This window comes from Plodia interpunctella, chromosome 16 (genome assembly GCF_027563975.2).
Source record: "Plodia interpunctella isolate USDA-ARS_2022_Savannah chromosome 16, ilPloInte3.2, whole genome shotgun sequence".
Classification (NCBI taxonomy): domain Eukaryota; kingdom Metazoa; phylum Arthropoda; class Insecta; order Lepidoptera; family Pyralidae; genus Plodia; species Plodia interpunctella.
This window is the reverse complement of record NC_071309.1, coordinates 8,880,618-8,906,777: the sequence shown is the minus strand read 5'-3', so window position 1 is coordinate 8,906,777 and position 26,160 is coordinate 8,880,618. Positions and strand designations below refer to the sequence as shown.

Below are 26,160 nucleotides of genomic sequence, written 5' to 3'. Positions count from 1 at the left end.
GTATAGATTATAGTTTCTTACAGAAATATAATACTCCCATTTGTTTGCAGACTATACTTAATCATAACTATAGTTGGTCTATCGATATATGTATCTCACCGTCTAGTTTCGCCTCTGCTCTTCAACGTCTCATCAGCCTTGTCGAGCCACTGTCCGATCTCCTTCTGTCCACTCTCCAGTGACTCGTGTTGGACCAACAACTGCCTGTACTGATGTAGCTTCACGGGCACTGTCGCTCTCACTCTAACCAACGCCTCCTTCTGTTGTTTCAGCTTCGCCATGTTCGCTTCCACTTCGTCGCGGGGTAGCTCGGCGATTGCGGTTTGGAAGGTTCTAGAAATTTCATATTTTTCTAGCTATTTTGGTAACTTTTAGTTTCCTATCAAAATTACGCTCACTAAATAGGCAGAGGTTAGATGAATAGAACAACACATTTTGTAATAACTTTTTGTAACGACCAGAGATGTCACAATAATTTTGATTCATCAAAATCATGTCTGACTACTAGAAATTAACCAAAACTATCGACCGTAGAAAAAACCGTTTCGCTCGTAGAAAATAATAGCCTAAGCGTTTCTTAGTAGGTATTGGGTTGATAAAATGTTATTTTGTTATTTTCTAACCAATTAACATACCTGCTGATAGTTTTAAAGAGCTCCTCGTGATATTCAATCTCCGAGTTGAGCTGCAGCAGTTGGTCGATGTACGTCTGTATGTCACTGGTGTTAGCTCGTGGTTGCTGAGTCAGCAGACTGTCAGCCGCGTTGAGCCAGCCATCCAGTTGTTGAATACCTGATGCCAATTCGCGTCTGTGACGGAGGGCGTCTCCTCCACGGACATAGCTGTAGAAATAGAAAATAAAAGAGGCTTATACTCTACTGAACTCTTAAATCTGCTTTTGGATCCTTATTTATGCTTATTTTGTGTTTGTGCTGAAAATACACATAACGTTCGCCTGTTTTTTTATTTCAAGCTTCTTATGTGACTACTCAGCTGCATAGTCCAACTATTTGCTGCAACTATTCATGTAGACTTTATTTTGAAAGTATAGACAACTTTATAGTACGTTAGGTAGGTACTTATATATACCTCTAACCAAGACTCAGTTATTATGAACATGTTTAATTGAGGTTATTGATAAGACGGCTAAAAATAAATCTTTTGGAAAGAATAGGTACTATTTGAGTATTATCAAGAGAATAAGTAGTACATGGTAACTTACCGCTCGGCTTCTTCCCAAACACGTTCCCATCTTTCTGTTATCTCCACATATTTCCTTTTTATTTCAGAACTGATGTCTTCTGAACACGTTGCAGCTAAGAATCCTGCTGCATCACCCAACAATTGGTGTTTCTCTTTCCACACCGTCAAGTCTTGGAAGAATTCCAATCTCTCGTCTTCTGATACTCTCAACATATGCTGCGCTTTATCTAACCAAGATGTGAAGTCATCAGCCAATGTGTTCCATCTTTCCCAGTGAGCAATTACTTCTTCAAGAACACTTCTAGCACACCTCACATCTGATGCCACTCTTCTCCAAGTATCCGATACATCTCTCAAAAACAAATCAATTTCCCTCGCTTCTGCTTTGTCCACTTCACACACTCTCTTGTACTCCTCAGCCACTTGCTTTATATCAACGTACGCTCTATCAAACTCTTGGAATATCTTATTCTTAGTCACAAAATTATCGTAGTCATCTAATAAGGCACGGGCATGGTCTATCCGACCATATTTACCAGTCCAGGCGGCTAGTTTAGCCTTTGTCAACTCAGTAAATGCGACTATACAGCATTTATGCTCCAAATATTTTAATCTGGCTTTTCTTTGTGGTGCTCTTCGACTAACAGTCTCGAGTCTCTCCTTCATATCGTGGAGTCGTTCTGAAGGAATCTTGGCGGCGTCTGGAGACCTTAACGCTGCCTCAAATCTGTCAACAACTTCAGGCAGACCAGCGAAGAAAGAGCTATGCTCTTCTAGCTTTTCACTTATAATAGCAGCGGTTCTTTCATCCAGACTAGTTGGGATTTCATCGAAGTATAATAGATATTCGGCTCTCGCCAGCCATTCTCCAACTACTCTGAAATCCCCAGGCAGATCTGAATCTAGAAGCCATAGCCATCTTCTGTGCAATCTTTCTAATTCTATCCATAAGGCTACAAGTTCTCTCCATGATTTTGGAGCTATGGCAACTAGGCTTTGCGTGTACATTAGTTTTTCGAGTTTCTGGTAGATCGGTTCGCGAGCGAGCCGTTCGTTTTCGGCGCGGATGTAATCTTCGTAGTTCCGCGAGAGCGTTCGCGAGTCGTATTGCCTTTGTACTGTGCTGACTCGCTCCGTCAGCCACATTCTAAGAGATTCGTACTCCTCTTGTACTGCTGCTACCGCATCTGGTCCTGTTGTCTGTAATAAAAACAATTATACATTAGCATTTTCTTCTAAGTATTTAAGAACACAATGGTCATTTATGGCAAGGGTCCAATGTGATAATCATCACCATCACACATCATCAACAGTCATTTTAACGTACCTACTGCTAGGACACAGACTTTCATTATTTATGGATAAAGAGTACGACCCACCACGCGGGCCCATTGCAGACTGGCGGGTTTCAACGATTTCAAATAGGGTACGGCCACCAGTAGTCAGCCCCGCACCAGTGGTCAGCCTTTTCCGGCTAATATCCTATAAGAATAGCGTTCTATTGCAAATAATCCAATCAGGTCACTTTTGAAAAAGGCCTTGGCTTCTTATTGGTCAGTTCGGAAGATCAGAATGACGCCACGCGGTTGCAAGAAATAGTATTCGGGTTCCATTTCATCGTTGTCACTTTGCGAGTGAAGAGGCGGCGTGCGCGCCAAAATTTTCTTAGTGGGAGGTGTCCGAGAAGAAGGTGAGTTATTGTGATTTCTTATTAACTTTTATATCATGTCTTATTAAAATATACTCGATGTACATTTTCCACGTCAAAATCAAATAAGTAATATAACAGTTTCTTTATAGTTATTTAAATAATGAGGTGGCTGACTACTGGGTATGCGTTTCTTTTACCTTATCCAGTGTTCAGCCACCCCCGGCTGAGTACTGGAATTTACGCATATTTTTAAATTAAAGTCTTATTGGTATCATTTTAAAGTCTGAAATTCACATTTTAATTTAGTATAAACATGCCATACAACATTTCATCAAAAATCCAGTAGTCGGCCGCCTAACTAGTTTTGTTTAAACCACGGCCGAGTACTGGGAAGGGTGAATCCAGTGTTCAGCCATCCGTAACTCACGCTGCTTAATTTATCGATTTATTTAATAAGCCCTTAAATACTAAGTATTTCCTTAATTTGTTGGTATTGTTTATTTTTTACAGTTCCATATGTCTCTTTCGAGACCCATATTACAATACCCCGAAGAGAAACTTACTCAAGCTTTAGACGCTATTAGAAATGGCATGTCTATTAGAGAAGCTAGTAGAAACTATGGGGTTCCTCGAGGCACAATTCAAGATAGACTTCATCTACGAGTTCCTGAAGGGCCTAGAAAAATGGGTCCAGACTCCTTCCTTAACAAATTAGAAGAAGCAGAAATTGCAACGTGGTTGAAAGAGATTGCAACTTGTGGTTTCGGGATGAAACCTGACAACCTACTTAATACTGTCCAGGATATGATGATAGAAGACGGCAGGCCTAACCCGTTTGTAAATGGAAGACCAGGCAAGAAGTGGATGAATTCTTTTTTCAGACGTAACAATATGTTTTCAATGAGAACACCTGAAGCTATTTCAAAGGGAAGGGCAGTAATCACTGAAGAGAGTATAAGAAAGTGGTTTGAGAAACTCACAGATTATCTAAGGGAAAATCAAGCACTCGACGTGTTAGAGGACTCTAAAAGAATACTAAACGGTGACGAAACAAGCTTCATGCTATGCCCAAAAACTGGAAAAGTGATAGCACCCCGAGGATATAAAAATGTATACCAAATAGTAAAGGGCAAAGAAAAGGAAGCAGTCACGGTTTTAGCTTTTTTTTCCGCTATGGGCGATATTTTACCTCCCTGTGTAGTTTTCCCGTACATCAGACCCCCCAAAGATGTTATAAATAGTATGCCTGATGGTTGGTTTCTCGGTAAATCTGACACTGGTTGGATGAAGGCAGACATTTTCTTCGATTATATTTCTAAATGTCTATCCAAGTGGATAAATGAAAACAAAGTGAAAAATCCAGTGCTGGTTTTTGTCGACGGTCACAAAACTCACATGACAATGAAGCTCAGTAAATACTGTCATGAAAATAACATCATTTTGTACGCACTACCACCTAATACAACACATATGATGCAACCAGCAGATGTTAGCGTTTTTAAACCACTGAAATCTGAATGGGCAAAAACGGTTCATGAGTGGTGTTCACAGCCACAAAACGCTAACACTGTGTTGACAAAATCTTCATTCTGTCCATTATTGGAAAAAGTATTAAGCAAAGAATCTCTGAATCAAGCCATCAAAAATGGATTCCGTAAGTGTGGCCTTTTTCCATTCGATCCAAATGCAGTCGACTACTCAAAATGCGTGCAAAATATTTTAGAGAAAATTCATGCACCTGCCAGCCAGATAACTAATAATAATAATAATAATAATTTATTTATTTCATAAAAAACATACATATTTGGACTTACGTCTAATTAGGTACAGTAATAATGTATTTAGGTAATCGTAATCACATAATTATTGGTTGAGTCCATCACACTAGTGTTTAAACTAGGCCGAGCCTGTATTATAAACACTAGGTCCCTTCACAAAATAACATTTTAGGAATATTTATTTACATTTAGAAAGAACATTTATTATTTTCTCAAGTTAAGTACAAAATTATAATATATTACGAACATAAAGGTGTCTAACTAATTAAACAATTCAAACTACCTACATAATTACCACGGAGGTGCAAAATATCCCAAGATTGGCGTAAACAAGCATGACTCATGCGCCGTGCGACTGTGAGCATTCAATTCATTTTAGTTAGACTACGAAGAATATGGAGTGTGGCAAATAAGTTAACGCTTTTATTTATATAAATTCAGGTTGTTAGTATTTTAGTTTAGTACAAAGTTTATTAACATATTAAGTTTGTATATATAGTTAAGTTATATACATAATAATATATAATATGTTAAGTTTATATACATAATAACTTCATCAAGGCAGTTCAAAAAAAGAGATTTCGACATCGCATCAAAAATTATAAAGCATTTGGGAAATGATTTGACTGCAAGAGGAGTTGATGTGAATATTGTACTCGAAATCGTTGAAAATGCGAAACAGGTTGAAGCATTAAATAATTCAGTAAGTAGTAATACTACAGAGAGAACAGTTGGAGATAATGAACAAAGCGTAATATTTGAGGAAAGAACAGAACCTGGATTGACAGTAACGAATGCCACACCTATTATCAATGAAACTGAAATAAATGGAGCCAAAGAAGAATTACACGTAATAAACACTGAAGAAGAAAATAAAAACAAAAAAAAGACTGAAATAAAAAGTGATATAACTAGGATATATAATAAAGAAGTAGATAAACGTAGAATAAGTACATCACCGTCCGAAGTACTAGATACTAATAGTTTAAATAATATGACACTTGGCGATCTTACTTTTATCAACAATAATTTACTGGACGATGCTATTCATGTAAGCACATTCGAGGTCAATGATAATGCAATATTAGTACCCATTGGAGACAACTCTCCGATGTCAAGAAGTGAACCGACGTATTACCAAAAACCTAAGACTGATTCTGTGATACTCATTCGATCACCGAAAGTATCACCTTTTGTTCGAAAGCATCTCATTATTCCGTCACCTATAAAGAAAACCGCATCTCCTAGAGTAATGAACAGAATTGGAGCAATATCGTCTGAAGAATGGAGGCAATTTGAAATTATGAAAGAGGATGAGAAACAAAAAAAGAAACATGCCATTGAAGAAAGAAAGTTACAGAGAAAGAAAAATAAAGAAGAAAAGCAAAAGCAGAAAAATGAAACCAAGAAAAAAAAAGCTGTGAATTCTACCAAACGTAAAGTGAAAGGACTTAATACAAAAAAGAATATTGATGACTCTGATCCAGAATTCATTATGAAAAGTATTAAAAAAAGAAAATTAAATGATATGAAAGAAAGAAAAGGAGAAGAAGCAGAGCAGACTAACTGTGATCCAGAGAAAGCTAAACCAAATAAGATTAAAATCCTCAGTGATATAGTCATAACACCTGGAACTCCTGTGAAAGAAACTAATAAAGAAAATATAGTTCTGAAAAAAATGCTTAATCGTAGAGAAACCTTTAGAAATGAAGAAGAACTTCAGAATTTTTTAAATAGTGATTTTAATGATGAATAAGTTGATAATGTTTCTTGTGATATTAGAGTACCTACTAAGGTCTTATTATTTAATTAATTTGATTAAGTTCCTACATAATTAAGCTTAAAACAATCGATCTCAGGAGAGGCTGACTACTGGTAGCTACATGGCCGAGTGCTGGCTTGTGCCGGCTGAGTACTGGGGAAAAGTGCCTCATTTTGATAAATATTTTATTTTCCATACTTATTAAGCAAAATTATGTTATTTGTTAATTGCTTATCAAAGTTTAATAAATGATTAAGTATATAAGTACAAAAGGTTTTTTATTACTATTTTCAATAACTTTCTATACATATTTAAATTTACACTTTTCGCTAAAAGGCTGACTACTGGTACCCGTACCCTATAACCGGGACCAATGGCTTAATGGACAATAAATGTTTGGTTACTCATCCAATTTTGAGAAAACCATTATGAGACTGATTTAATCGCCACTGTCACAGACCGAGACTATGTTGTTTTATGTTTCCCTATATACAACATAGCAGATTCATCTCGAGACCAATTGTTCCGGGGATATTTGTACTAACCTTGGGTTCAGGATATTTATGCAAGAATTGTGCCACATATGTCATAATGGATCTCTCATCTGGTTTTTCAACATCTACGTCTTCAGCATCCAACAATCTGGCGATTCCAAGTTCATTCTCTGCAACATCAAACGCGTGCTCCAACCGCTGTCTGTTTGTCTTCCTCTTCATCTCTGCTAAATTGATGAGGTTAGCCTTGATCGCGTCGATGATAGCAAGGAAGGCGATACCATCTCGCCAGGATGGACCGAAGTCTGTAACTTGTATGTTGGAGTCCCTATAAATACCATAAAAATGTTATAGCTATCTTATGTCTAAATTAAATTATGTATAATACTAGACTTAGTAATTGAAGCGCTTCACGTCAAGGCTCCATTGAATAACACTTAACTATAACTGTTTTATTGTACTTAATAAAATGTAAAAAAAAGTGTTTACAGTGAAACAGTTATAGTTAAGTTTTTTTTACATTTTATATATATAGTATAGTAAGTAAATTAAAAACATATATTGCAGAAATTCCATAATAACATATTGCAAACACAGAATATAAAAGTTTACGAGAAAATTTGACTAATTTTGGCAGTGCATTTACCACCGTTTTTCACAATATTATTTCTGTTCCCAGTAAGCTCACATAAGTCTATGCGAGAACTCGTATCGAACTTAAAAAATGGTTGCCTGTAAAGTCGGTTTTACGGGCGAAGATTTTACGTGACAACGTCTTTTTACGCGCGCGGCAGACCGATCATAGTTGAGTGGGAGAGAGACGCAAGGCATTCGGCGGGCCTCTCTCTCGTTCGGTGACTCATCGTAACGTTACCGGGCGTTACACTTTTTCATAAGTGACTCCCAGCCGCAACCTAATTTAAGACGTTGTCACGTCAAAATGTATTTGGAAAATAGTTCCCTTTACGTACGATTATATTCTAGCAAAATGTCATGATATACCCCTACTGTTTAATAAAATATTTTGTCGTCACGAATGGCAATTGACCCGGATTTACACCACCATAAAGAAGATGATTAATACTAACTTTGGCAAAGCATTCGCCACCCACTGTAACAGCGTCTTCCTCGCCCCCTGCTTCCATCTGTCCTCCGCCCTCTGAGTCGGAGTGGCGGCCCCTGACTCCTGGGACATCACCGACGCACATCTCGACCCTCCGAGGTACTCTAACGCACGACTGTTCTCCTCGATCTGATGGCAAATTTGTTTTATCATTAGTAAAATATCGATCACTTTCGAATCAATTTATTTGTTTTGTATTCGGGGGTTTTACATTCTCATCAGAATTTAAGAGCTAAGCTTTTGTAGGTGGTGTTCCTTCTATTTATTTCTATCTATTGACAACTATTTTACTTCTAAATACAACATTACATACATTATATGAAGTTTGATCTACATTATGATGTGTTATGAGCAAAATCGGAATAAAATAGAGGTTTAGAACAATGCAGTAAATTATTTTATTTCCACAGAGCAAATCTACATACATTGTTGGCGACCATTTCTGAGAGAGAGAGAGAGAAAAAAACTATTTCTTTCTTCTTTACTACTGACAATGTCAGTAACATACAATGAGTATGAAGGTATTATATCTAGTTTAGTTTAAACACTCTAACACATTATACATCTTACAGAGAAACATAAATGTCGTATTCATATATTCTAGCTATTGACTAAACTCCGTCTAAATCACCTTACAAAGCAATTTTCAACATTTGGTTGTCTAGAGCACTGGTCAGCATCGTGGTCTTGGATCCTTAATATTTGAAGATATTAAGAATCGAAATCCAATTGAACAAAGGGCTTCAGGATTAATTATCTAGTTTATTAATCGTAGAGATAGTTCATCAAATAACGAAATGTTTAGAACACGCCACATAAGCATTTCGTAATGATTTGAAAATATTTTACGTGACGTGAAAATATTAAATTCTTTAAACAATAGCAGTTTTTATAAAGCAATTATATATATGAGTTAGGCATATATGTATATATATATATATGAGTTAGGCAATCTATATATAGTTTGGTCGACATAAAAATTAAAAGAAACATAGCTGCAATTTATTTAGTAATTATGACTTGAAACGAAGCTTACTTGAATATAAAAATGTTATTTTCGAATTTTACAGCGAGGATTGTTTTAAAGATAAATAGCAGAAATTACCGTTAACTACGAAGATACAATATTTGGCCAATCAACTCAGATATTCAAAATGAGATCTTAACGTAAAGTAATACAGCAGGTAATCTAACAAGCCGTGTACCCACCTTTGGTCCTCTATCCTGTGGGTCCAATACATTGAGAGAAGCTTGCGCAAACAAAATAAGTTTAAGCCAATTAAAATGAGAATATACCAAGTGTTAAAGTGATAATTACAAATATAAAATTATGAATTACTGGATTTTTATTATCACTGTCAAGCAAGTGAAAATAAAAATAAATCCTGTCAGTATTAGGCAGTAACTCGAAAAATGTCTATTTTTCATCGTCATCAAATAGATATACCTAATGAAAGTAGGTATTATATTATTTTTGTATACATCTTCAAAGGCAAGTGAATCATTATTTAATTTATATTTAAGTCTGTTTGGTAATTCTCAGTTTAATGGAAAATTAGTGCAACTAAGATCATTATTTAATTTAACAAAATGATCTTCGTGAGTTAGCAAATATACTTACGTGTAAAATCTAAACTTCTATTAATACTCACTATATTGTGCAATTTGGCGGTAGAGAAGATCGTTTTGCCATTATTTTAGCAAGGTCAATTTAGATGATAATAAAATGCACGTAAGTATAGGTCATATAAGTACATAAAATAAATAATATAATTAAAATAAATTTCCGCTGTTATTAAAGCAGACTGTTCAACTGTTTCAACTTTATTATTTTGACGACCTCGGTGGCGCAGTGGTAAAGTTCTTGCCACTGAACCCAGAGGTCCCGGGTTCGATCCCCGGTCGGGGTCATGATGGAAAATGATTTTTTTTTCTGATTGGCCCGGGTCTTGGATGTTTATCTATATATGTATATGTTATAAAATATAGTATCGTTGAGTTAGTATCCCATAACACAAGTCTCGAACTTACTTTTGGGCTAGCTCAATCTGTGTGATTTGTCCTAATATATTTATTTATTTCAGCAAATATATTTAGTTATACTAAATATATATAGACATGTGATTAATTAAATAATCCTCTATGTCATCTTCAGAAAATATCGTGTATCAAAAACGTGTGTAATGTTTCTTTAACAGTGTTAAAATAGATTCTTCAAACCATTAGTAGGAAACATTTAGTTGTCAGTGAAACGCAAGAAATCTATTCGTCTAAATCTACCTTCAGTTCAACCGTGGATATCTAAGCTAATTTTGGTCACTCCAGTGCTATTTCGATACTCGAGGCATGAGCGAGTGGCAACGAATGGAAATCAAAAATAAAAATTATACGTGGGATCACCATTTAGTAACATAATATTTATCTTTCTTTACAGTTGCTAAGTTTTCATTTTCAACTTTATTATTTTCGTCGTGTTTATTTATTTCTATTTTTTTTTAGTTATTTGATACAATTACTATCCTATAATTATTATGTTGTCTATGCTTTCTATTGTAGGACTGTAAATAATACTGCACGTGCACTATGTAATCTTTATTTAGTAAAGAACATTTTTCCTTAAATATAGCCGCCTCGGCTGCAGTCTCTGGTATCGCGTGAAAAAGGCGGCAACCGTACGCAATGTGACGTATGTGCCAATGACAGCTTAATACAAAATATACAACACTTTCGTACTCTCAATTTTATTTCGAGTTTGATATGATAATTATTTAGATGATGTCATTTTCAAGCAAAAATCTAATGTAAGTAATCTTGCGCCGTGAAAATCGTGCGGAAACTACGTTGTGTAGATATTAATATTAATATTTTCGCGGAGCTTTTACTGTATTTGAAGACCACATAAGAATGTGATAGTAATGATATTAATATTACCAAGCGCAAAATCGTAGTTAATAGAAAATATCGCATCTAATACGTTCATCGCTTTTAGTTTTTAATTTTTTTGCTACAAAAGGAAAAGTAATAATTATAATCTTGTTCCAATGTCTGTTTACATACGATAGTGAAATTTATTACAATCTAGTTTCGTGATCAACGACTACAGCTAACTCCAAACTCTAATCCATTGCCACTCGTACCAAACCCAGAACGCAGTGCATCTTACCTGGAAGTAGAGGATGATGGTCCAGATGAGACCGAGGACGACAGCTGGCCTGCCGTCCACCAGGTCAGCGGCGTTGATGTTAACGAGTTTGATGCGTTTGCTGGTGAGGAAGCGGAGAGCTGTGTTGGCATTGGAGAGGAAATGTGGTCTGCGGAGGACCCGCCCGCGCTCCATGGGCTGTTGAAAAAGATTATTTTACTATCCATAGTAATATTATATGAAAGTTTGGATAAATTGATGGATTCATTAATAAATAGGTTAGATTATGTGGCATGCGGTTCCGCTCAAGAATTAGGACCGCCGTTAATTTCCATATCCTTTCGTGGAAACATATAGCCTTGGCAGCTGTCAGCAAAAGCATTCCCAAGAAAGGTTGAGTCTGCCATCCGTTTTGAAATCACACTCTTCAAAATTTCGAAATAATGACAGATAAATGAAATCTTTATTGCACCATTTCCAAAGAAGTCTTAAGTTATTAGGTATATTTAAAGACTGAATAAGAGTTTCGCGGCGTCACATCAAAGCTATAACGCAATGGGAACAAGCGAACTTGAGACCAAGATCCAGGATGGACCCACGACGAACCGTTGCAGATTTTGAGGAAATTTGGAGCATAGTTGGCCTTTATTGTCTCAAATTTTGTACGTTTCGTCAGTAAAAATAATCACTAAGTAAGTAAGTCTTTCCATGACTTTGTTACTATGGAAATTAGGTTTTAAAGTATCCTTTAACTTGATAATTATGCAATAAGTTACATTAAAATTGTCTTGCAGTTTCTGTGTTACATTCCTTAGCTACTCCTAACTTTAAATGATCATACGCTGTTAGAATTATGTAGCTTCACCTACAGTTGATGGACATATAACAGTAAGTTTACCAGCTTCTCGCCCGAGAGCACCTCGAGCAGCGCCAGCAGTTTGGTGCCATCTCGCAAGTCGTAGATCAGGTCGTCGATGCGCAATGGCGGTATGCGCTGAAACAAATGCACAATACAGTAATAATTTATTACACAAATGAGTTATCATCATCATCATGGGGTTCATCAATCTTCGAATTGAAGTTTGGAGGTCAGCATACGGAAACCCTCGCAGCTTTGGGACGCTATTTTCAGTCGGTTGTCCGGTCCAATCCTTTATCTCATCAAACCACTTTCATCGAGGGCCGCCAGGAGGTCTTTTGCCTTCAAGAATCAGTGTTAGAAATTCAAACTGGGGTCCCCTTTGTATGTGGCCAAAGAAACTAACTTTCCTCTTCCGAATAGTGGTCCAATGAGTTATACTACTTAATAATATCTAAGGTAGAACGTTTAACCGAAGTATTCGTAAATTAATTCATTATGTGAGTTATCGATTCTTCACTCGGAAGTAAGCAAGCGTAACGGGCGAGCAAGGTCTTGACATTTAGAGTATTCTTTCTTATCGAGTGTTGGTGTTAAATTTTATTCAAGTCAGCTGATGACATCTGACAGCTGATTTAAAAATAAGTATTGTGCAAATTATCACAACGCAATCTTTAAAATTTGCTTTGGACATAGACCTTACTGCATTATCGCCCCTAGCGGCAAATTCAATCGCGTTACCTCTCATTGTGATTGTGACGATCTTGAGTCTACCGTCATTTTGCGGACTTTAAGAGTTTGTGGCTTTTATGTAAATGTACCTACTTTATTTTAACTACTCAAATTCAAATTCAAAATTCAATTTAGGATATACATCACTTATTGACGTCAAAAAATTACTTAAACTAAGTCCACTGCCGGTTTCCGAAGCGCAGGTGTTCTTCACCTGCGCTTTGCCAAGCGGCGCAACGAATTTCACCGCAGCCTTTTCTCCAAGGACGTCAATTAATAAATATAGGTCCTATAAATTTAATAATGTGGAAACTTACCTTCGACAAATGTGAGTTGATCCAATTGACAAATGTTTTCTTTTGTACTCTTTCTTGTTCATCTGTAACAAAAAGATACGTATAAGTTAATTGAAAATTGTCTTTCACACTTCTCCGCCAATCCAAAAGGATACTAACTCAACGATACTATATTTTATAACATATACATATATAGATAAACATCCAAGACCCGAACCAATCAGAAAAAGATCATTTTCCATCGTGACCCGACCGGGCATCGAACCCGGGACCTCTCAGTTCAGAGGCAAGCACTTTACCACTGCGCCACCGAGGTCGTCAAAATAATCTTGAGATTCTTCTCGTAGGTGATAGCTAGCAACGTGTCATTATTATTTAATCTCGATTATAAACGTGTATTTCGAGTTTGGCTCTATTAGCCCCGTAAAGGATAAAGTCGTGATACTGTTCTAAGTATTTTAAGTGTTACACATTGAAAAGCTCTGATATTTAATATTATCGAATTATCTTGAACAATATTGTAGAACACAAGGTGTTTCTCAGAGACTCGAACCCAGTACTTATTAAATCCATGGGAAGGAATAATTTCCGAAATCAGTCATTCATAAAATTTACATTACCACAGTACAGATTTTTTATTTCAAATTAAGATAGTAGGTAAAACTAATTCATATCTTTGTTAAAATTTGAAAAATTATAATATCAGCGGTTGAAACTAACTAAGAACCACCCAAAATACTTTTAACACTGATCTCGAATACACATACATGATTCACTGTCATAATTTGCCAATTGGCAATGTTCACTGCACCGCCAAGTGAAGCCAAATATCCAAATTAAACGCATCTACAGAAATAAATTCTATTTTCGGTTTATGAGTTCAGAGACTTGCCTAAACTTAAGCGATCGGTGATACCTTCGACTCCCCTTCAATTTTTTTTATTTTAATCATATCATTAATTTTTAATAATTTAATTACTTTAATCATTAATGCATGACAATTAACAAACAATGTTAAATCAATACATATAATAAAACAGTAAAAAAAATTGTGTCTGTACATTGAAGATATTTAAATTTAAAAAATTGAGATCGATAGAGAATCAGTAATAGAATAAGAAATTTTAAAAAAGTCTGTTTATCTGTTTGTCTGTTTGTTTTGAACGGACGGATTTGAATAAAACTTTTTTTGTTGTATAGCTATAAAGCCTGGTCAGGGTATAAATGATTTTGAAAACTGGAACACCTGATGGAGTACTATGATGGTACGGCTAAACTATAGGAAATATTGAAATGACGCCTTAACAAAAGTTATTCAGCCTGATGAGCATTTTCTGTTGAGATATAAAAATCGAAGATCTGGAACACCTGAAGAAGAAGCATAATAGTTCAGCTAAACTATACTTTTTCAGTCAACAAAATATACTTTTTCAGTCTGATTAGCATCTTCTGTATGTATAGGTATCGTTACATTTGCCTGTACAATTAAATTTCTCAAATAATTTTGACTCCTTACCAAAAATTGTTCGGCCACGCGAACAAAGTCGCAGGCATCAGTTAGTATTTAAGTAAATGGCATCTAGCTGTCTCAATGTTTGCTGCGCCCTCGCAGGGCGTCACCTGTACTTACTTATTATCTATGTAACATCTAACATGTCCACTTGTGACATTGCAATAAATGAATCTTAATCTGGGTAGTTTTGCGTGATGACACACAGAGAAATGTTTCAAAATCAAAATCAAATATATTTTTTTCAGAAACACTGGCCTTCACAGGTACTTTTTCACGTCATATTCTAAATTAAATGATATTTACCAAAGCTACAAACTACTAGCATTTCGGAACGACTACTGCTGAGAAGAAATGAAACGAAAGAAACTCATTCAAACAGTGTCAGTTTTGTCATCCCACTAATATTATGAAGGCGAAAGTTTGCCAATGCTAATTATTCATTCGCGCTCAAACGACTGTTCCAATTAGTATGAAATTTGGTATTGATGTAGCTAATATCTTGGAATAACATATACGGTAACACTTTTTGTTCTTAACACCACAGTTCCTGCAGGATTTGGTAGAAAGTTCTGATAGGCAATGTCGTTGTGTCGTGGTTTATAATAATGGTGTAGATGGCGCTACTGCGCTAATTGCGCGGGTAACACCGCGAAGTGCATCTAGTGTTTTTGATATTGTACGAAAAATAGGGATTAAGGACACACTATAATTGCATACACTGTATTACATTATAGTAGCGTGATGTATCCGTGTACGTACGTGTATGTATTACGAGTATGCGTGTATGTTTTTCACTAAGCACTAAAGTCTTGATGCAACGAAATCGTGATCTAAGTATCTAATAACTTCCTTAATCTTTTATTTGAATGTTTATAGTGAATAAACATTGATTTTATAGCACCAATGGGAGTGGTACAATGAACAGGACGTCAAGTTACCCAACATGAACCTCTATGCCGCGGTAATATAGCGGCGAGTTGCAATGAATTTGGGTTGATGTGCGCTGTTGACTGTACATTAGCATTTAATTAGAGTATCATACGTATGCTACTCACGTTAGCATATTTATGAGATTCCCATTGCACTATAATTTACTTCTCACTTACCATCAGCACTATCATCCTTTTTAGTTCCTTATTAACCATAGAATAAGAACTATTTACAAGCTTTTATGTCTCAGGTGGAATTTTGCAACAAAATTTTCAAAAATAAATCTTTAACTAATTGAGCTGAAACGTACACACGTTTAGTTTGGTTGACAATGCATTATTATGATAAGCATGACCAGATGGTGAACGCAGGATCGGCTCCCACCTCTTCAACAGTTTACAGCGCGGACGTGGGTTTTTTTGTTAGACTTTAAATAACATAAGATCTCTTTGATGACAACAAAAAGATTGTGGCAAAAATGACGTTTAGGTAAATCTTGTTTCTATTTTACTTGATAGGTTCCTGCTACCTGTATAATAAGTAAGTAGGTACCTATGTTGAAAGAAACAAAGAGAAATGAATTTGAATGTCGATGAAACCAGAAAGAAATATATTGAATAATCACAATACCTTTACAAAATCATCGTAAGGAATGTTTACGATTATATTATTAGCAACAAATACGAGCGTCCCTTGACATGTGTATTACAGTAAAATCACGAGAAACACGCATAGCGATATATTTTACATATTACAAACATAATTTCTTTATGAAATTGCATACGAATCGTCAAAAAACAAACGCAGTCGATCGAAAAAACTCTAAATCCTTAGTTAACGGCGTGCATTCTTCAGGGGCTCGGCTGTCAGTTTGGAGTCACGCACTCTCCCCTAAGAATGCACGCAGGTGGTACCAACTGTTACCGATACTTTAGAGTGGGTTGTACCACTCAACTTTAACCTGCGCGCCGACGCTTCAATAAAATTCTTTTCTAAGCAGGTTAAAATTATCGTTAAAGTTGACTGGTACAACGCATGCTTAATTTTATCAAAGTTACTCATAAAATGCCATTTTTGTTAAGGGATTTAAGCTTTCATCTGTTATTGAAAGAGAGGCAATGCCTATCTGTCAACTAGTAAACTAATTGACAATATTAACAAATGGTAAAAACTATGAAACAAAACAATATACATGTTGCCAGACCTGCATGTCCTAACACCATATGACCAATTCACCACGGCTTTGGTGCATCAAAACGGCCAAGCCACACGTATTAATCAGAACGTAGACTACCCTATGTGTTATACCAGGTTATATTCTACCCGTGCACCGAATTTCATAACAATTCGTCCAGTAGATTTTGCGTGAAAGAGTAACAAACATACTTTCGCATTTGTAATATTAATATTATTTATTTAGTGACGGATTGCTCCAAAATTCTAATAGTTCTCCTGAATTCAGTCACATATATATATATGTATTAAACTATACTTTATCACATTGGAATAAAAGCCGATTTGTAAACATATTAAAATGACGTACTTAAAGTGACGTGACGTAGGTATATGCATGAGAAAAATGAAATTTCAATTTTCACCATCGGAACCTCTATTCTTGTTCTATTCTCTTCCACTTAAAGTTATTAAATTCAACTGAAGGCCTACCACCAAACATACAAACACGTAACACTTTACTAACGTCCACATATTGTCACAAAAAAAAACAGAAAGAACGCGTGGACGCAATGACGTGTGTACGTGTTTCAGGTTTCATGGTAGCCCCCCTGTCATTGACGGCCATTTAGCAGCAAAAGCAATTTTACATAATTGTATTTAAAATTTAATGCATAAAGATAAAATTAAAAACTGTGAACACGATTCCGCCTCTTTGATCTCAGATAACATTCAGATAAACGTTAAACATTACTTTTCCAATGATAACTTTTCGCCAGTAGGTCAAGGAATCACACGAATTCACGTAGGGCTGTCACTAATATGTTTGACGTCATTGCGTCGCATTGCGTACACGATATGGGAAAAAGAGACGGCATGTGAATGTTAGTAATGTGCTGTGTGTTTGTATGTTTCGTGGAAGGTCTTCTGCATTTTATTTCATTGGAAATCTATGGGCAATAAATAGCGTTATCATAATAAATCGCATTCGAAGTGATAAATTTAAAAGTACCTTGACCTAAGTAACTGAATGTGCATTTCAAATTATTCCATCGAATCGCTACATTGCGAAATTGTGCGCTAAATGAAATAAATAATGTGAAAAATATTTACCAAGTTTCAGGCAGATATGCTGGGATGCAAACATATTATATACAAAACATACAGTAAGATCGATAGAAAACCTAGGTTTGGACACCTTTCTGTGGTTTAGTAATTTATTATTTACTAGCTTCGCTCCCGTGGGAATTTCGTGATAAAAAGTACCCTATGTAAATGTACCCTATTCCAGGTTATATTCTCATCTCTAGATATTGCGTGAAAGAGTAACATACATCCTCACAAACTTTCGCATCTATACATACAATATTTGCAGGATTAGTTTGGTAATTTTGTTTTGGCAGCCCTATTAGCAGGTAGCAATTAGTATCAAACTCACGTTTATTGAATGAGCACACGCATTGTGTGGTAATACAGTCGTACAGACACATACAACCACCATTGCACTGCATCCTCAATTTGGGACCGGCCGGCAATAAAATACCTTTATATTTGTGCGAATCATTGTAGGATGTGACTTTAAGTTTTAAGTTCGCGTTTATTTACACTGAGAAAATGCTGAGACTACTATCCCATCACACTATCGGATTTTGATAAAGGTTTTATAAATAGATATTGCGATTTTTGAGGTTTAGGTGTAAGTTTATTACCTATAGTTTTATTCGAGCAATGCCGGGACGGGTCGCTAGTTTATGATGAAAGCTTGGAAGTATGGATTGTTCCATAACACTGATCTTTTTAGTCGTTTAGTGGTGCAATGAAAAAATTGAAAATAGCAGTCCCATATTAAAATATCATAAAGGAATCGTTCAACTCTCTATTTAACAATCGTTGAATGTGAATTTGTTGTGTGTGTGAATGTTCGTTGATCAGTTGATCAACTGTTTGTACGGAATGGAATTCGAGGATGTTACTATTATATAGAGTAGATTATTTAATGAATGGGCGAATCGTACCTATTGGAAACTGATAGAAACATATCATATTTGTGTGTTCTTTTCTACACTATGGCCCTGTTGATTAGAATAAATTGACTATGGCGCCACGTCGGCACTGCCATTACGTCATAAATGACGTCATAATGTGACGTCATAGGAATGTCAAGGAATTAACCTGCCATTAATTGACCGAATAAGCGATGCAAGCGTGGTCTAACGTTCTAAATGTGGCAAAAATAAATTTTTTGTATGTATGTATGTTTGTAATGCGATAACTTTGGAACCGTTGGTCCGATTTTGATGAAATTCAAAAGGTATGTAGGATATGCCAATGTAAATTTTAAGTTCGTGGGGCATCAAAATAGACAATTTTGTAAAAACTCATCAAAAATGTATTGTGTTCGCGAGGTCTAGATTCGCGGCGAACAACTGCCTAGTTATTTTAATTTTCATCCTTATCCTTACATATTATAAAATATACCGTCTGCGTGTCTGTTCGCGATAAACTCAAAAACGTCTGCACGGATTTCCGTACGATTTTCACTATTAGGTGATTACTGAGGAAAGTTTAAGGTCTAGGTGTACATTATTGCTTTAAATCCGAGCAAAGCCGGGACTGGCCACTAGTTTTTTTTCACTATTACGATACTTGTATAGTATGAAATGTAGGTGGCTATGTATGTTAGTGTGTCCGTGTCAAAACGTCAAATCCGTGCCAAGGTCGTCTCGGACATAAACACGACGATGCGTGTCCACTTTTCTGAGAAAAAAGCGATTACCGATTGATTACTTTCTATTACAACATTTCCGTAATTTTTTGAGGTTAGTTCTGTTTCTGTTTCAGTTTGTTAACCCCCGACGAAGGTAGGAGCGGAGTTATAAGTTTAACGTGTCTGTTCGTGGCATCATAGAAGCCAAACAGCGGAACCGATTTTGATCTAGTTTATTTTATTTAAAAGAGACTTTAGTCTAGAGTATTCTAAGCTGTGTTTGGAAAAGTCTGTGTTCAGTCGTTTGGAAATTATCAACTCTTTCCTTGCAGATGAGAGCAACTTCGGAGTCGGGGATTCTTACATTTTTAATTTAGTTTTTATTACCAAAATCGATGATGTGCGTATAGTTGAGTATATTTTATAATTTACTAGCAGCCCGTCCAGGCTTCGATCATGAAACACCTAAACCTTCCTCAGGAATCACACTATCTATTGGTGAAAACCGTACGAAATTCTGTTCGGTAGTTTTTGCTTATTGTTTCAAAATTATTATATGTTATGTCATGGTGTTATTTCACGAAATTATCAAAATAATGAAGTGCATTCATTCCACCTTGGACTTGCCTCAACGCGAAGGTCGTGTGACCACATAAACCGGCTTGGTTTGCTATGCTCTAACGACCATAATGATTATATTTCGATATAGTGAAACAATAGTACAGTTTGGTTACAGCCAAAATTTCATGCCAGCACACCACTATATATACCTGTTACAGCTCTCTCTCTCTCTTTCATCTACGCCTTTTCCTTGTTGTATTCGTGGCTGTGGCGTCGTTTCATCTAGCATATCATCCCACAAAAAAATGGCTATATTGATTAACATATAATTTATTGGCAAACATATAATTTATTGTTTTTGTTTAGATTGAAGATAGATTTTTATGTCATATATATGCCCTTGGCTTCGCACGCGAGAATAATCCCTTCTAAACAAAGAATCAAAGTACAGTCTCAGTTATTATTTTTCATGTTATATTGTCAATATTCTGAGCAACGTATCACGATGAAACCTATAACAGATTTTAAATTAGACCATCTGTTATAAAACTATGAAAATTGCATTAAGTTCTATTCAGTAGCATTTGCGTGATACGCGAACTAACATACAGACAGAAAGCCAAAAATTCTGAAAAGAAAATGATTATGATATAGACATAAAGACACACAATAATAATTTATTTCCTATATACAAACATAGTCCACATGCAGTTTTGTTATATGTATAGATGTCACATTTGATGTAAAAATGCGGTACGACCGCAACGTCCGATGATCTAATCCAGCAACCTTGGCTTGTACAGCCGACAGCACAACAACACAACCAAATTTATTCCAAATCGCCGCTATCGTGAGAGACAGAGGTCATCATTGTAACCTGACATACGTTCGTTTCAACCTTGATATGTACAAACTATCACATAATAGAAACACAACTTCTAAATATTATAGAAAGAAAGAAAGAAATATATTAGGACAAATCACATATATTGAGCTAGCCCCAAAGTAAGTTCGAGACTTGTGTTATGGGATACTAACTCAACGATACTATATTTTATAACATATACATATATAGATAAACATCCAAGACCCGAGCCAATCAAAAAAAGATCATTTTCCACCATGGCTCGACCGGAGATCGAACCCGGGACCTCTCGGTTCAGAGGCAAGCATTTTACCACTGCGCCACCGAGGTCGTTAAATTATGGACGCATGGATTGATGAAATAGTACCTAATTCTAATAATTAACGTAATAATTAAGCTAAATAATTACCGTAAACGCAATATTTAATTAATTTTTCGCTAAGATAATAATTAATCAATCAATTTTGACGTCCTCGGTGGCGCAGTGGTAAAGTTATTGCCACTGAACCGAGAGGTCTCGGGTTCGATCCCCGGTCGGGTCATGATGGAAAATGATCTTTTTCTGATTGGCCCGGGTCTTAGATGTTTATCTATATATGTATTTATTATAAAAATATAATATTGTTGAGTTAGTATCCCATAACACAAGTCTCGAACTTACTTTGGGGCTAGCTCAATCTTTGTGATTTGTCCTGATATATTTGATATATTTAATTTAATCGTGACGTCACTTTAGAGTCTCATTTAATGATTTTAGTCATAATCATTGAAAGCATTGTCATTATCACAGTATTTTTTTCACTGCCGTTTCTAATGATATAAGTACGAGTATAAAAACCTTCGAATAGTAATCAAAATGAAAAATTGTCATCTACCCTATTGCCAAATTCTGTAGCTTAATAGAGCCATATTTTTATCAAGAGCGTACTTATTGACTCCGTATCACTCGGTCATCATTCGAAGAATTATTGTTTATGCAAATTATTCATGCGATTTCTATAATTCTCGTCACTTTATGAGAATTTACACAAAGAAGTCGAAGATTATTATATTTCTGAAGTTTATGGCTTTATTTTACGTTATACATAGGAGGTATAGAGGCTGTTCCTCTAAAGTTTATTCTATTGTTCATATCTTGAGGTCATATCAACATATGAATTTTAGATGTGTTCAACATGCAATATCTCAATTTATTTTTAAGGAGTGGATTGTAATTAATGACACACATACATATACCGTACATTTGTAGCTAAAAAGCGATGTTAACCACTGAACCTTGAGAGCCTTCATTGGAATCCTAACCTCCAAGAATTAGGTGCCATAATTCATTGAAACCGGATCTATACCTGTACCTAAAATACGTGTGTATTTTCAACTCGATAGGATAAACGAAAACAAGTATTCGAATCTTCATCAATACATAAATTTGCAGCCCATTGCTATAAATATATTAGGACAAATCACACAGGTTGAGCTAGCCCCAAAGTAAGTTCGAGACTTGTGTTATGGGATACTAACCCAACGATACTATACTTTATAACAAATACATATATAGATAAACATCCAAGACCCGGGCCAATCAGAAAAAGATCATTTTCCATCATGACCCGACCGGGGATTGAACCCGGGACCTCTCGGCTCAGAGGCAAGCATTTTACCACTGCGCCACCGAGGACGTCATATAGGGCATAAAGATTTGATTCTAATTTTAAGTCTTTCACTTATGTCCAAATATGCCAAAATGATATACAAATTGAATCAATTTAACAAGTTAAAAGTCTTACAACTTTGTATACCTACTTATATAATTCACAATAATTATTAGTAATGATCTATTAATAGTATTTACAATGATCAATAACAATATTATTTAAAGCTGTGCTGTTTGACCTGTAGATAATGAGAACGCCTAGAGATATAATCACGAACTTCTTCTTTTCCAAGATATACTCATGCATAATATACGAGTATGATTAGCCGTTCATTATTCAGTCATCGATATAAATTTACTTCTGAGAACAACACTCTGTCAACTGCCAAAGACATATTGATAGATTCACGATGATTTAGTCTACATTAGTCAGATGATGTGACAGATGAAAATACTGTTCGTTGTAATTAAGTTTGATTGATCTCGGGAAATCTGATCTCTATATCCAGTGTTATAAATATATTTGGTCTACTTAACTTGGAATATCTCCAGGATATGTTCCAAGGTCTCTTGTGATTTGCAATACCTTACTATTAAAAAAAATATGTTAACATTGATCCAAATGTTTTACAAATTATAGCTACCTATCTCATTACTTATTACGAAATTAAAATTATCTTGACTAATTTTTGAGCACATGATTATGAAAAAGAAGTTGACCTTAAAACTAGGCTAGGTTTAGTTATTAGGTTAGTGGTTTATTGAGTATACACGTCTCTCTCTCTCTCTCTCTCTCTCTCTCTCTCTCTCTCTCTCTCTCTTTCTGTCTCATTTTGAGCGAGTTATAGGTTAGTTTAGTTCTAGGCTGTCACTAAAAAAGTCTATAGCCCGATTGAAAAGTTTAAAATTATTACTACCTGTTTGCATGACGTCAACCTTCTTTGAGAAAGCTGTCAAGTTTAAAAGCTTTTAAGCTTTTATTTTTAAGGGTGGATGGATGGACGCATGGATTTAATGAGTACTTCGACAGAGTGCCCACAAATTCCATGGGTTTACACTTTATGTGACAACCATGGGAGGATATGGACATGGTCCAATTTTAGGGCAGGAACCACGCGCTTCAAATGTGACCAGCTTGCATATGTTGGACAAATGCAAACGTGGCATGATTTTCCCGTGACTTGAAGCGAAGTGCGTTAACAAACCCGAATATTTAATAATGAACTATGCACGCGTGTGTTACACGACTTGCGTGTGTTCAACGCTCTTTTTTGTTATATTTTAATGTTTTATTCTTTTTTCCTGTGACGTTATCAACATCATTATCAGCTATTTAATCGTTCCCACTGCCTGGGATCTGGCCTTCCCTGTGGATCAGGAGATGGCCGGGACCAACGGCTTTACGTACCTTCCGAACCTCCAAAGGTCGGAATCCGACATAATATATTTTTGGTCACTCATCAAATGATCGACAATCTGCGCCAGTTCCTCAACGTGTCTGTGACGTAGAACATCGAAGAAACACTGGTATATCCAGCGAACTGAAAAGTAATTAATGCACGACCCAAATTATCGGATTAGCGTGGGGCTTCGCCTTGGTTGGAGTTGATACAATTTGTTAACACATAATTATGTGAACAGAAGAGCAAGGAAACTTGTTCATTATTTACTTCTTAGAGTTATTCAAAATTTCTGAGTGCTAATAATCGATAACGATATTTCGGAGTCGAGGTCTCCGAAATTTCTGGGTTCCTCTCATTCGCTAGAAAAGAACTGGCAGTTTCAAAACGATTAAAACACATTGCAAACATAGCTAAATACACTATCTTTTTTTTTTTTCAAATACAAATAAACTAGATTCATAATCGTTCAACTGTTTGGGTGTTACGACGCCACGGACAGACACAAATACACAGGCATGTTAAACTTACAACACCTTCTGTGCGTTTTACCAAACATGAGCCCCAAGTGTTGCTTCTAAACTCCTTACAAATATGCAAAATATAGCCTTTTCACATGACTTGGCATATATAAGCTTTTTATACACAAAGCTCATACATATTTAGCTGGTCTAGACTTAACAGGCCCTAAAGGTCATTCGAACCTTAGTCTAGAGGTCACTCTTCAATCATGTCTTCGACGTTGGTATAAAGGCTAGGTTACAGTCATCTGTTTACTGGTGCTAGTCAATACTGGCGACATACTGCCTTTATATATTTTTATAATAGCTATAACATGTCAAAAATTCAAAATTCAAAATTCAAATCATTTATTCAGAAATTAGACCTTCACAGGCACTTTTTCTCGTCAATCATTATATTTATAGTTATTTCTCACAAGCTACAAACTACTGGCATTTCGGAACGACCACTGCTGAGAAGAAATGCCGAAAGAAACTCATTTGAACAGTGTTGGTCCCTATCATGCCAGATCGGCTTACCATTATTGTTTCTTACAATGTTTTTTTTCTTTCTAATTATAAATTATAAAAGTACATAATGTACATAGTCAAAAGGTATATCAAAACAGGTTATGATTGTGATCCGAGTGCTGATTATAATATATATATACGTGAAACACTATTAACTTACATGAAAATATATGAGAACCGAGATGACCAATTCCCTCCAGACCATGTTCCACAGTTGGGTTAAAGCCTCCATTCCTTTTCCATGTACCCCTGTCACTGGTCTTAATTTATTCTTACCTTATATCCTGGACACGGACGGGCACAGAAAATGAGACAGGCTTAGGACTAAATGGTCGGATGAACATAAAGATTTAGTTTATATTTTTATTATAGAAAAAGAAATAAAGAAAACATTTATTTGCCAAAAACATGAGTACAAATAGTCAAAATGAATTAGACCTACACGTTTTACCGAATATAGGTATGCAAATATAATTAAATAAAGAGGAGCATGCAATCCACTACAAATCCAAAACAAAAAAAGAATTATAATGTACTTATACTAGCCCTAAATTCTATCCAAGTCTATCATTAAAGAAATCATTTAAAGTATAATAACATTTATCAGTTAATAAAGACTTGAGGTGCTTTTTAAATAGATTTAAATTTAAGCTTTTATATTGATTTGGAATTTTGTTGTCAATTTTATATTTATATACTTATATTTTTAGTTAGTGCCTTTTTTTACTAATAGCACATTATTATCACGCCAAGTTCCTATGGATTTCCATTTGCTATATATGCATTACGAGGTAAAAAAAATTATAATTGTTCCGAATGGGAAATGAATTTTCTCGCCAACAAGAAAATGTACTTACATGAAATATTTCAATTTTCATAACTGTGTTTATGTAAGTAAACCGTTTTAAATTTCAAACGGGATTTTCAAAATGTTGTGCGTATGTTCGTTCACAAGATAATATCTCATAACTTTCTGATAAAATGTATATTGTATAAATGTCATATTGTAATCTGACAGATAAACTTTACTATACTTATGCATTAACTACAATTTTTAACGCTATCTGTTCGATATGTTACATAAATACTATCAGCTGTGACAGACCTTTAGATTTACTACTAGTGATGAATAAAATCAAAAACTTGACCGATTGATTTGATGAAATTTGGCACATAGTGCCCGTGCGAAGCGTGACGGATCGCTAATCTTTAGTATAGTTACTCACAGCACTAACAGATGCATAATGCCTGTTCAAGGATGGCATGCTCTGGACTAATGGCGCCAAGTA

General features: G+C 35.5%; 1 protein-coding gene across 11 annotated transcripts in view; it reads right to left on the bottom strand.

The window, feature by feature from the left end:
• The window catches only part of Msp300 (Muscle-specific protein 300 kDa), a 168,795-nt gene that overhangs the window by 89,921 nt on the left and 52,714 nt on the right, over positions 1-26,160 (bottom strand). For all 11 annotated transcript variants that reach the window (XM_053757134.1, XM_053757133.1, XM_053757130.1 and 8 more), the window contains 8 exons: positions 13,062-13,123; positions 12,052-12,147; positions 11,175-11,351; positions 7,977-8,140; positions 6,940-7,216; positions 1,223-2,403; positions 636-842; positions 100-333 (listed from right to left, as the gene is read on the bottom strand). In XM_053757134.1, coding sequence (XP_053613109.1) covers positions 100-333; positions 636-842; positions 1,223-2,403; positions 6,940-7,216; positions 7,977-8,140; positions 11,175-11,351; positions 12,052-12,147; positions 13,062-13,123 — 2,398 coding nt within the window. The remainder of the gene's footprint in view (positions 1-99; positions 334-635; positions 843-1,222; positions 2,404-6,939; positions 7,217-7,976; positions 8,141-11,174; positions 11,352-12,051; positions 12,148-13,061; positions 13,124-26,160) is intronic.